Here is a 12002-nt window from a genome sequence, read left to right as displayed (position 1 = left end):
CCCCATAAGGCGCAATCGACGTCGGAGAAGGTTTCCCTACCCTTGTTGAGCCCAGTCGACGACGCGGAGGCCTTCTAAGAGGAATTGAGCCCCGCAAAGTTGAATTGCGCCTATAGTCTAATGGCCCTTGAGTACTTCATTATTCATCATCAAAGGCGTAGGGGGAAAAGGACTGCGGAAAGCGGAAGGTGGACATGTTACCTTAGAATCGGCTTTTTGCCGTTCGCGGTTAGGCTCTTCCCGAAGCTGCGGAGACCATCCGAAGCCGAACTTTGGTCAGATTTGTTCGGTTAGATGTTCGGTAAGACTCAGAAAGTTCGGCTTGCTGACATCCCCCTAATGATCTCGAAGATAATCGTGAATGAAGAAAAATCTAGCTCAGTCGTGAAACTTGGATGTCTACTCATCTCAGGCATGCCGTTTGTTGCTGTTGTTTTGGCTTTCAGTTCGGCTCCCGTGAATATCGGCATTCATCATGGAGCCCGCGTCTTCACCACTCCGCTACCGAAAGAATGGTCGGCTTCAAGCATGCGACCCCTGCCGCCGTCGCAAAGTCGCATGCGACCACGCCCGTCCGGTCTGCAGTAACTGTAAGAGACGGAGGCGAACGGAACCGTGCGAGTTTACAATGAGTACACCGGCGCAGATGCAGCCAGGTCCAGGAGCTCCCCGTGCTGTCTCGGAACGAACGTCACGGTCAACCAGTGTGACAGGCTCGGAAACGGGCGCCGAACAGTTCCAACCCGCAACTGCGTCCACACTGGTTGACCAACGGTCTGAGATCAGCACTGCCGTGACGGAAACGGTGATACATGGACAATGCGCTCCGAGTCGCGAGGTCGTTGTGCCGGAGAGCGCGTCCGGCCACCTCGGCTTCATGTCGTGGAGCGACGTGTACAAGGAAGTCGGTAACGGGCTCTCTGGCCATGATGTACACGCCGCGAAGGAAATCCGTTCTACTTCTAACGCCGGCCGGGAAGCCAGGTCCATTATCCTTTCCGAAGACGCCAGGACGCTGGAGACTTGTCTCTTCATCCTCCGCCTGGTCCCCGACGAACGTAAGGGCCGGGCACTCTTTGACTCACACTTTGACCCGCACAACGCCTTCATCCACCCCGTTGCTGTGCGGGCTCTGGATTCGCTGTATGGTACTTTTGGGCACTACCTCAACAATTCGGACCGGAACGATGCGCAGCTCTCAGAGTTTGCGCGGCGGCTGTGCTATAACTCGTCCCGGCCGTTCTTCGAGCACGAGCCTGATCCGGAGCTATGGATAGCGCAGTTTACCAAGGAGAATTTGAGGTGGGAGACGTTGGGGCTGCTATTCATTTACTGGGAAATGAAGCTGCGGAATGAGCAGCTTCCGAGAACGGAGGTTGGACGAATGGGATACGGGCAGAAGAACGCTTTCAGGAAGTGTATCTTTGACTGCATTACTTTGGCAAGGCAGGCTAATGAGGTTGGGAATACGCTGTTGCTGTACCTTTACTTTAGGAGGATGATTATCGAGTCTATCATTGACGGAGATACTAGTAAGTTCTTGGTGACACATCGAGCCGCCAAGTCCCGACAGACACGTAACCTTCATTGGTAGACGCTAACATGTGGTGCAGGTCGCTCAACATGGATGACACAAGGGGAGACAGTATCACTCCTTACCTTCCTGGGCCTACACGTTGAACAGAGCAAGGGGCCCTATAAACCAACTTTGGCATCCGAGCTGCGGAGACGGCTTCTCGTAAAAATCTTCGTCCTCGACAAAGTCGGCTCTGCGATCACGGGGCGACCACCCGCCCTGAGTCGCCGATACATCCTGACGCCGCCGCCGCTCGACATACGGGACGAGTACCTGCTATGCGACGACGAGACAATCAACAAGGCGGTGAGATCGCTTGACAAATCGGGATGGAACCCCGATGGAGCGCTGAACTCGGTCACATTCTGGCGAGCTCGGTATAAGCTCATGATTATCCGTGACGAGATCTTTGAGGTTGCTATGGGACCTGAAGCGGCTATATCGGTGGAAGTTCTGCTGTGAGTGCGCAAGCCGAGCGCATAATCATTCGACTATACGTCCGAGTTGAGTGCATACTAATTTTGCGTTCATCTGATAGTGCACTGAAAGCGAAAGAGTTCGCGGCTGCGGCCGAAATGCCAGCTATCATGCGCTTCAAGGAATCAGACACTCGAAATCCGAGTCTCACTGGTCAAATGCTCCACGTGCGGTTGCTCATGCAGCTGGAACATCTGCAGAACCTCTTCTTCATTGAGCGGCTTTTGAATCGGAAGGACTGTTCCAACAAGCGGGATTTACTGTCGGTCAGCTACGAAATGACGGCGACGACATTGCTCTTCTGGACTGATATGGATGGTTTCAGTGTCTTGTGCGAGGATTTCAAGTGGCTTGTAAGTGCAACGATGCATCAAACTCAAAGAACCTCAAAGCTAGAGCTACATGACTGACATCCGCGACTCCCTCAGGTCATGGCATATGCCGCTCCAGGAGGCGGAATCCTTTGCCTAGAGTTACTGAAGCCAACACCAACTCTAGGAAACAGCGGCATCCCCGTCACAGACAGTACCGGCAAAGTCATCACGAGGTCCGGTATTGTACAAGTGCTGAGTCTTCTGGCCGGCTTCCTCAAGTGGGTGAGCCCGTCCGAAGCCCCGGGCAGCATCTGCGCGAGCACAATGACTATTGTGAAGCAGGTGCTGGACGAGGCACTCAATGGGGCGCCGAACCGCAACCCGTCTGGCGATGCAATGGAGTGGGACTTTTCGGCGCAGTTGGATTTCAATTTCGATCTCTTGGACACGTACGAATGGATGCGCCCGGAGTTTTCATGGAGTGATTTGCAGGCATAGAGTTAATTTGGGTTGAAGGCTATTAGCCGCTGGAGTTCTCGGTTTGATTTACAACTTGCAAGTTCAGAGCATCTCCATTCCTTGCGTCTTCAATGACTGCCATGCAAACACGACCTGAAGCCATATTAGGTACAAAAACATGGATAACAGACATTCTCACCTGTGACTTGATGGTCCAAGATTGCATTATCTCTCTCGTCTGGTGCCAGGAACAACGGTGGTGAAGGTCACAGGATTATGGTGGGGTACCTAGGAATCCTTTACGCTTCGGGCTTCCAACCAATTGGTCGGTTAGCTCAGTTGGTTAGAGCGTGGTACTAATATTTCACCTGAAATGTTGTGTAATGCCAAGGCCGGGAGTTCAAGCCTCCCACTGATCATACACTTTTGCAAACAAATCTTTTTGTTGTTGATATCCATCTGGGGACGCTTCTTCTTTGATAACATGGCAATCCGTCTGAAGTTTTGGCTATCTGTTGGAGGTTTGCGAAGCGTGGGTGGCTTGTGATCTGATTGGCTAGGTTCAAAGTCAGTTACAACTTTGTTGAGAATTGACCAGGTACGTCCTCTGGTGTCTGTGACATTTAGATATACTCTACAACCGTGTTTACTTTTCCTTCTTCAAAGAATTTTTTAACATTCTATCCGCCCAATGCTTCTATTCGAGCCCAACGGTCTCAGTCAAGCAAGAATCGATGCAAAGTAATCGATTAAATTCTGGTAGTGACGGCTGGCTGTAATCCTTTCCTGGAATTCATAACCGCACGCACATGAGAATGGCAAACGTGTCTTCTGACCCTGCCGGAACACACGGGATTACTCCATGTAGAAGCAAGACCTAGGAATCCGATAGGTACGAGAGCCTCAGCTCATCTGACCGACATGGCTATCGCGTCATTTTTCTGAGTACTTACGTTGTGGCCGACTTCTAATAGATCCATTGACTCACAAGTCCATGGTCGTGAGTAGGGCTCAATGCCTTGAACGTAAGGTAGCTCTGGCTAGAAAATACATGGCGTACTTCTTACCGTGATACCGACCTGAATCTCAGCCATGTGAAACAACTGCTGGTGACCGGCCACGCTTCTGCAGGGTCCAAATGCGACGATGTGACGAGTTTCGTCGACAACCTTAGCTTAGCATTGGAAGCGACTGACTCGTAAAATGGTTCGTGAGGATATAGACTGACTGGATCGACTACCTTAGTTCGGCGCGGTGATGAGATGACGCTAGAAGAAGTAAGCTTGGTTGTTGAAGCGAGGGGTTAAAGCCGGCACTTGTCACCGCACAGGTAAGTGACTCCGGGAAGGTTTTGGTCGATCGGCTAGTTCGCTCCGGCTAGCTCGCCGTATCTGCAAGACCAACGGTATATCACACCTCGTCCAATTCTTTTGCAAATTTGTGGCTTTCGCAGTGGCTGGCGATTCAGGCTGTCCATCAAAGTGTTTTACCACACGAATAGGATCAGTAATTCTCCTGTATGATCGCTACAGCCTACTTCCAAAATCGACAATTGCTAGCGGCAAGCGCGACTATGGCGCAAGTTGCGAACTTGCCAAGATGGACTACTTGGGTGCGCTAGGTTCGACTTCTTCGACTGAACGAAAACGCTAGTATTTCTGTTGTCGGAAGTGTCGCGCCCCCGAGTTATGAGATCACTCCTTATTCCAGATGAATGTACTGGTGTCTTCATAGAAAAACATGCGTAGAGTCAAATCTTGACTTACTCGCTCCCTCGGACTTCGGCGGAGAAGTACATGTAACTATCGCCCGCATACCTCAAGGTCCAGACTAATAGGACCCCCTGTTGAGGCAAAGAAAAAATATACTCGGTCATGGGAGCGTCTGCGAGTACAGCTTGTACCTGCAGCCAGAGGCAAAACATAGCCTGGAAAGACCCTCGAGTCCTGATGTAACTGCAGTACGCCACAGTGAACTACCTCAAGGCACTTGAGTACGACAGCATACTTAATTTCCACAACTTTCAATTCTAGGCTAATAAAGTTGATTCATCCGGCCGAAAGCAAGGCAGCAGAAGGGCAGCGTATATCTGGGTGCCCCTACATGAGGCATTCAACATTGCAGAGTTGATACCTTACTTACGTTCTGAAAGAGCCGATCGGCTACTGATAACTCCAAGCGTGATATACCTCAATAATAGCCTATACGCGTAAAGCGATGGTGAGTGACAACTACAACCACCTACCTTAGACTCTGGTGTCCCTCATAGACTGTAGTGTAGTTCCGCCTGCCTATCACCTATGAGAAACCCCGCAAGCGAAGTGTAGTAGAATTCGTGGAAACGCAAAGGTCAAAGCGCGAATGGTTCCCAAGCGCGCAACGTCGTATCGATGCTGAAGAATGTCCCATCGCTTACTAGCAAGTCGCAAGTGGTGAATCTCGGAATCCGCCCGTTGTAGTTTATGAGATTCCGGTAAATGATGTTGCTTCTACGAGCCCTTGACCATGTTTCATCCCGCTGACAAGGTTGAGATTTGAGAACGTGGCAATGGGAAAAATCCGTCACATCGAGGCCGCCTAGTGTACATCTCGTACTCCAAGGTACAAGCGGCTAAATGAGTAAGTAGACGGATGATGACGCTCAATATTCATATCAGTATGGGGCCCAGTGGATCTTACAGTCATCATACTTATATCACGAAACAAACTAGGGACAGCAATGTTGCAAAGCTAAACTTTTGTTGAGAAATACTAGTAGCAGACATCCTCAAGACGCGAGAAAACCTCCCGAATACGCAAAAGAGAGATGAATCATGTGCGCAAAATAAGTCCCGGCCTGTTCAGTATAGCTGAGTTCATTAAGACTCTGATCACTCATCCTCCGTCTTGTAAATCTTGATTAATAATGGTTAGTCTACAGCAAAAGGTTCGATCACCAATGCTATTGATTGTTAGTTTTGGGTCCTCTCATCATGTGAGCAATTGCAAACACAAAGACTAGAGCAAGTTATCACGCAAGGTTTCGGCGCAGATCATTGAAATTATTCTTACACAAAGACTTCTACGCAATGTGCATGGGGTTACTGACAGTAATATGCATGCGCCCTATCCGGCTCATTCAACAACTTGATGTCTCAGAGACGACGAGATCGTCTCAAGTCATTGCTTAAACTCCCAACCCCTGATGTCGATCCGCAACGGTCAGACCGCACCAGACCCCCATCCACCTATTTTCAATAGCTTCTCAAGGGGGTTCCATAGGGTTGACCACATGTTACGTCGGCAACTGCTGGCTGCAACCCACTGAGACACGTCAATGCAGATCCGGGCAAAACTGCCATTGGCAAGGGGACATCTCGTCGCTCAACCTGCAATTGGCCAGTAACATACGCTGTGCATGCCATACGCCACGCGGACTCCCGCCTTCAATGTAATGCCCGGTGGCTATGGCGGGGGATGCCGCCTCTATCTTGTCGAGCCATCGGCTACCTCCCCCACTAGACTTGGACGAGAGAATAAACGTTTCCCGAAACCGTAGCCAAACCGGCTGCATGTACAATCGCTACAAGATATCGCGTAAGCTCAGGAAGGGAAACGAGTGCCACGATAGGCAAGAGGCTAAGGCGAGAGCGGATAGTAGGTAGCGGGCTTATCTCTCCTAGGCCAAGACCACGTTGACAGTGCATCCGCCCACGGCCCGCTCATGGCCCTGGGTAAGACTCAATCCGGCTGAGTGGGTGCGGAGCCAAATGTCGAGGTATCTCTCCGAGTGGAAATGGGTGGCATTGGGGGCCTTAGACAACCACCAGCCCCTTGTACAATGGTAACGACCTTGGAAGGGTGTCCGAAATGGATTCAACCGCCAACGATGAGTTAGAGGAACTTGGAAGAGGCGGTCGAGAACTCGGTTGCGATAGCCGGCCAAGAAGCCACTATTCCCGTTCTCAGTCTCAAGTCCGAAGCTCTGCTTGTTTAGCGACGCTGCTTACGCGGGGGGCCATCTCAATCACACGATCAGAAGAAGGGGTCCGAGCGGGTTTTCATTGATGGATCAACCGCCGCTGAACGAAGATCTTGCTTTTCGGAACATGTTCGCACTAATTCGGGCCATCACATCCGCAGGGAGATCTTTCGGTGAGTCGATTAAGTCAATTACCATTGGGCATACCGTCTGGCAGTCCCTCACGCTATTTGTGGTATCCAAAAAACATTGTGTCATACAACTCGTTGCAAGCGCAGACTTCCGAGCAAAAATTCCGCTAGTGACAAAGGAGAAATAACCAAGGAAATCAGAACGGGGAACCACTTCGTCCCGTTCTCCCTGTCTTTGAGCTGCCCGCTTCCAGCTCGCGCATGTGAACCAAGCTCGTCTCGTCGTGATAGTCGACAGTGTACTCCTTGGTGTACATGATGCCATTCGGGCTGCTTGAGAGCCCCGAGTCGCGATCGACGGTCCTGACCTTGGCATCGTTGCCCAGTGTCCTGTTCCTACTGCGACCGTTGCCACTCGATTGAATGTAGTACTTGGCTGCTGCGGATGTGCCGCGCCGTGTCGTGCCCAGCAATTTGGGGAAGAAGCCGACGAGGATGACGCGTATTGAGGGCATGCAGGCGCAGATGATGCCCACGTTGATCTCGACGGTGGACCAGGTTGCGACTTCGAATTGATCCCAGGTTGGGTTCTGGGACTTCGCGAATGCGACCAAAGACTGCAGGCGCAAGATGCTAACGACAGTGACACTGGGAACCCCCATGTTAGAGAACGTTCTGAGAGGGAAATCGACGCATTTTGGAGACTTACAAGGTGCCGACGAAGAACATCATGGCCACGCCAATCTTCTTCTTCCAATGCAAGTTCAGACCCTTGATCTGAGATAGAGGCAGAGCGAGCATCCAGATGTCCAACACGATACTGATGCCAGCATTGGCCCAGGCGATGGCGTTGATATCCAAGCATTGTCCGTTGCGGTTTCCGTCCCACTTTGTCCAGTAAAAGCTGATCGGTTGGCATTGAAAAATGGCGACAAAGATGAAGGTGAGGCCGAATACTGCGTTGAAACCGATGGTGCCCCAGATGAGCTTCTTGATACTGCTCTGCGAAAAGATGCGCATGTAGAAGAAGAGAAGTGACATCTTGAGCAGCGTCACCTGGCCGAAATACATTGGCTCCATGATGAAAAACCAGTACCCAAAGTCGTTGATCTGAGTGAATGAGACTGTCCAAATGTCCTTGCCGAGGCCGTTCGCGGCGAACCCGTGGGTGTTGATGACAGTTCCTGGGATGCCGGAGCCGAGTGTGATGAGAATGAACCAGTCGTCCATGCCGAGGTCGCCCATTGTCGCAAAAACTTTGTGTACCAGGCGGATAATGACGAACACGCCAGACAGGCAGCCCATGGTGATAGAGATGGTGTTGTACATCGGCGTGCGGTTTCTCGGTGTCGCGCCACATGTCGTCTGGGTGATGTTCTTGGTTGCTGCGGGAGAGTGACGGGTTAGATGACAGGTCTTTGGGAGGATTCGCCCATTGGCATCCGAAGGAAGACATGGCCACTCACTGAGAGCATTCCTAAGAGTACAGTTCTGTAGAACACAAGCTTCAACTTCGACCTGCAAAGGAGCATTGGTGCAGATACATGTCTGGTTGGTCGGCGCGCATGGCGAGTTGAGGACCGCTGTTACAAGACATGCTTGCTGTCGTGTAGTTAGTATCTAGAGCACGAGCAAGTTCATGGTCTTCAATTTGTAACCTACTGCGCATCTTGGTAGCGATGCTACAGCTGAAGCAGGATCGCCTTGGGCCGCGGCGCAATGGAGCACCGCAGCCATGGACAGGAACAGAGAGATGAACCTCATATTTGGGTATGTCCAAGTGAGAGATGAGGAAGAACCCCTCCCTCTTTCGAAAACGGCCGGGAGAAGAAAACAGGGTCGTCGTACAAGCTAGATATGTATCACCTCGAACATGACGTGAGCATCATATTCGAATAGTCGTAGGTCGTGACGGAGGCGTCAAAGGTTTTCCCAACACGAGGTGAAAGGGGTGGGAAGATGGGCGGACGGGAGGGATTAAGGTTGTCGTGAAACGCCTTCTACACCCTCCGTCTTAGTCAACAAGCAGAAGACAGAAGAGGCCACTTTGGGGGAGCTCCTCGGGATGGGTTGCGTGGTTCCTACGTAGCGACATGCCAACGCGGAGATGATGCTCGATGCAGCAAAGGGAGCTTCTTCTGCGGTGCGGCGGTTCCACTTGGGGTCAACGCCACACAAGACCAGTGTGCCGGTAGCGTGCGGTCTAGTTTCGACACACGGTGGTCGCCGTTACACTTCAAGGTGGCATCACGGCTGTTGAACTGTTTTAGCAAACGGCGCGCCCCTTTCCCCATCGTTTCTACGCACTATGCAAGTCTCAGTGGTGGTGGCGGCGGCGGAGACCGGACGACGGCGTGGGCTCTGGTACATCTAACCGAGGGCGACGTTTGGAGGGAACTCGGCCATGGGCTGGAATACCGGACTGGACAAACATACTGCGTAGGACCCTGGTGCCCAGCTCCGGCTATGGGATAATGCCCAGGGTTCATCCAGGATGGCAGCTGGATATGGCAGGCGAGGGCTGGCCTGCGCAGAGAGAGAAAGCGAGAAATGTGATACACTGACATGCAGGAGGCTCCCCGTCAACGTGGCATGGCAGCGGACCGAGGCCACGACTGGTCTGGAGCGCCGCACATGTCGGGTAGGGGACCGGACTTGCAGACTTGCAGTGAATAGTGATCGAGGGGCACAACCCATGGAGAGACTTGGACGAGTATGCGGATGGAGGCCCGTCATCTGTGCCACACAAATCCACCCATATCCGTACATGCATATCTTCAGGGAGGGAAAAGAAACCCCAGGAAGGGGGGCCCAGACACAGTCGCCGAACCAAGGCGAGCAAGGGTCGGGGAGCATCGTGAGCGCAAGGATCAACACCCGGGGGGCCCAGCGAGCGAAAAATCTCCTCGAACCTCTTGCCCTGGAAGAGGGGCCTGCTCTCGTGCTTTGTGCAGAGGAGAGCCCAGATCACAGATGCGGTGGCAGGGGCCAGCATCCCACCGGGATTGAGATGCCATGCCTGGATACCTCCTCGCGATGCCACTGCGGAACCATGGTAGCGTAGCTCGATCCAAATGAACAAACAATGGAAAGAATTCGAACTTTTTTTCTTCTCGGTGGGCAATCGCCGACGGCACAGCAAAAGCTTGTGCGACAATCGGGGGCTGGCCGAGGCTGGCGCGGCAATGCAAAGCTGAGGCGAAGCTGATTGTTCCCGAGGAACGGTAATAGCAACTTGTATGTTGTGGTGTGCTGGTGCAACCAGCTTTGACACACACACAGAAGCACATCAAGATGCCGAAATAACCAGGAGGAAATGCCCGAAGAAGAGCCAGAGTTTCGGTGTGGCAGGTTCAGTAACCGCATCGAAGGAACCTCTTTTCTTTCTGGAAGACCGCCCCCCGTGCCCCCGAGACGGACACGCAAGGCACGTAACAGGCTCATCACACACACACACAGACGAAGGGGGGCGTGTGTCCCTTTTTTACCCCTTGGGACGTTAGGCCGGGCAGAGATGGCGTCGCAGTTGGCCGGTGCTATCCCTATCCTGGTGGCACATCCGGCACGCTGTGTGTGTGGAGTAATTAGTTGAAAATGGGGACGGTTAGAGGGTCTGAGCCGGCACGACACGCCATTGGTGGCCAATGTTCGATCAAAGTTGGGACGGGGAAGAGAAAACTGAGATGTGGTCGATGTGCGATGCGAGTATTTGGTCTGATTGCCGATATTATGACTCGAGAAGAGGCAAAATATGGACTCTACCACCTGTTCACTTGAGTCTGCATCCGTATGTGTATGGTTTGTCCGCGTGGGTTGGCTCAGCTCGGGTGTTTACAACTCGCTTGATGTCGCTTCTCATGCAGGCTGCAGCAGCGGATCGTGGGCAATCTCCATTGCTCATATATTGGCAACCGGCCGAATCCTTCGGCTCTCTGCCCTGTACTCGGCTTAATGACCGGATTTTGTCGGATTATTCGCGGACTGGCCCAGGACTACAGGGGAAGGTCAATTCATCCATAGGCGGATCTCGACCTTTCTCTGGAAGACCAAGGGGGTCTATTGGAAGGGTTTCCGATGCTACCCAGCAGAGCAAATGTGGCCTGAGAACCCAATACTTTTGTCTCCTTTCTGCCCCAGCTTTGGGGGGTTCGTAAGGGTTCCTCAATGATAGATTAAATGTTTCTGACCTGTCGTCCGGGGTTCATCGTATCTCGCCGGATGCACCATGAAGGATCGGGGCTTTGTTTGAAAGGGTTTGAACTCTGTGGAGAACGAGTGGAGGCAAAAGGCCTGAAAGTAAGAAGAGCGGCCAAGTTTTGCTTTTCCACCGTGCGTTGTTGTCTTCGTCATCTACCCGCAAGTTGTGTGACGGACTTCAGCATTCTGCAGATATTCTGCGTACTGATCGTAACGGCAACGCGCGTTGGGCACTGACGAAAGGCGTTGAACCGCCGAGGGCAGAAAAACAAAGAATAAGAGCGGACTAGGAGAGAGCTAACCTCGGGTGAACTGGCGGTTGCGAGATGAAGAGACGAAAGAGGCGCAACACTAGCTACTCGTGTTCCCATCTTCTAGTCTTGTTCTAGCGGAAGCCATCGGACACCACCGCGGCACCGTCGCATGCGCCGCCGAACCATTGACGGCAATTCAGCAGCCCGTTAACCGTCTCTCCCCGGAGCGCCGCCGGGCGTTGTGGAGTTCCTGACTCTGCTCTACTACGTAGCCTTCACCTTGCGGATGTTCTTCGGTTCCTGTGGTTTTTTCTTTTCTTTCTTGTGCCAGGCTTTCAGCTGCGGCCTACCCCCCTCGTATGAGACGGCGGACACTACGATGGGGCACTTCTGATGCCATGTTCCCTGTCGCAATCATGCCGGGACCGGGATTCCGGTGGCCGGCCGTCTGTGAGTAATGGCAGAGTACGGGGGGGTGAGGTGTTTTGCGGCTTGCTTGCCGCTTGCCTATGCCTTGAAAGAGCCCCCCCGACCCTAGGGCAAAGCCACGCGGCGGGTAACCTGGTTTCCGTGTGGTGATATTGGGGGCCGCGAGATTGGTGCCCATGATGAGCCATTAGTTTCTGGCGATTG

The 12002-nt window shown here is 52.5% G+C and overlaps 4 protein-coding genes across 4 annotated transcripts; 2 read left to right on the top strand and 2 right to left on the bottom strand.

Moving 5' to 3' along the window:
• Nucleotides 1-628: 628 nt before the first annotated feature.
• Nucleotides 629-2865, top strand: CCOS01_06582 (uncharacterized protein; the record flags this gene model as incomplete). Its single annotated transcript, XM_060454750.1, has 4 exons — nt 629-1532; nt 1614-2034; nt 2115-2406; nt 2482-2865. 4 exons carry the CDS (start codon nt 629-631, stop codon nt 2863-2865), a joined length of 2001 nt encoding a protein of 666 aa, XP_060314450.1.
• A 4250-nt stretch (nt 2866-7115) lies between these two features.
• On the bottom strand, nt 7116-8682 carry CCOS01_06581 (CFEM domain-containing protein; the record flags this gene model as incomplete). The annotated part of the gene is made up of 4 exons (XM_060454749.1): nt 7116-7566; nt 7628-8303; nt 8385-8520; nt 8581-8682. 4 exons carry the CDS (start codon nt 8680-8682, stop codon nt 7116-7118), a joined length of 1365 nt encoding a protein of 454 aa, XP_060314449.1.
• A 730-nt stretch (nt 8683-9412) lies between these two features.
• Nucleotides 9413-9982, top strand: CCOS01_06580 (uncharacterized protein; the record flags this gene model as incomplete). Its single annotated transcript, XM_060454748.1, has 1 exon — nt 9413-9982. The coding sequence occupies one exon, from the start codon at nt 9413-9415 to the stop codon at nt 9980-9982; it is 570 nt and encodes a 189-aa protein (XP_060314448.1).
• A 1733-nt stretch (nt 9983-11715) lies between these two features.
• Nucleotides 11716-11976, bottom strand: CCOS01_06579 (uncharacterized protein; the record flags this gene model as incomplete). The annotated part of the gene is made up of 1 exon (XM_060454747.1): nt 11716-11976. The coding sequence occupies one exon, from the start codon at nt 11974-11976 to the stop codon at nt 11716-11718; it is 261 nt and encodes an 86-aa protein (XP_060314447.1).
• Between the last annotated feature and the right edge of the window lie 26 nt (nt 11977-12002).

The sequence above is a fragment of the Colletotrichum costaricense genome (genome assembly GCF_030867565.1).
Source record: "Colletotrichum costaricense strain IMI 309622 chromosome Unknown Scaffold_6.1, whole genome shotgun sequence".
Classification (NCBI taxonomy): domain Eukaryota; kingdom Fungi; phylum Ascomycota; class Sordariomycetes; order Glomerellales; family Glomerellaceae; genus Colletotrichum; species Colletotrichum costaricense.
This window is presented reverse-complemented; position numbering and strand designations above follow the sequence as displayed.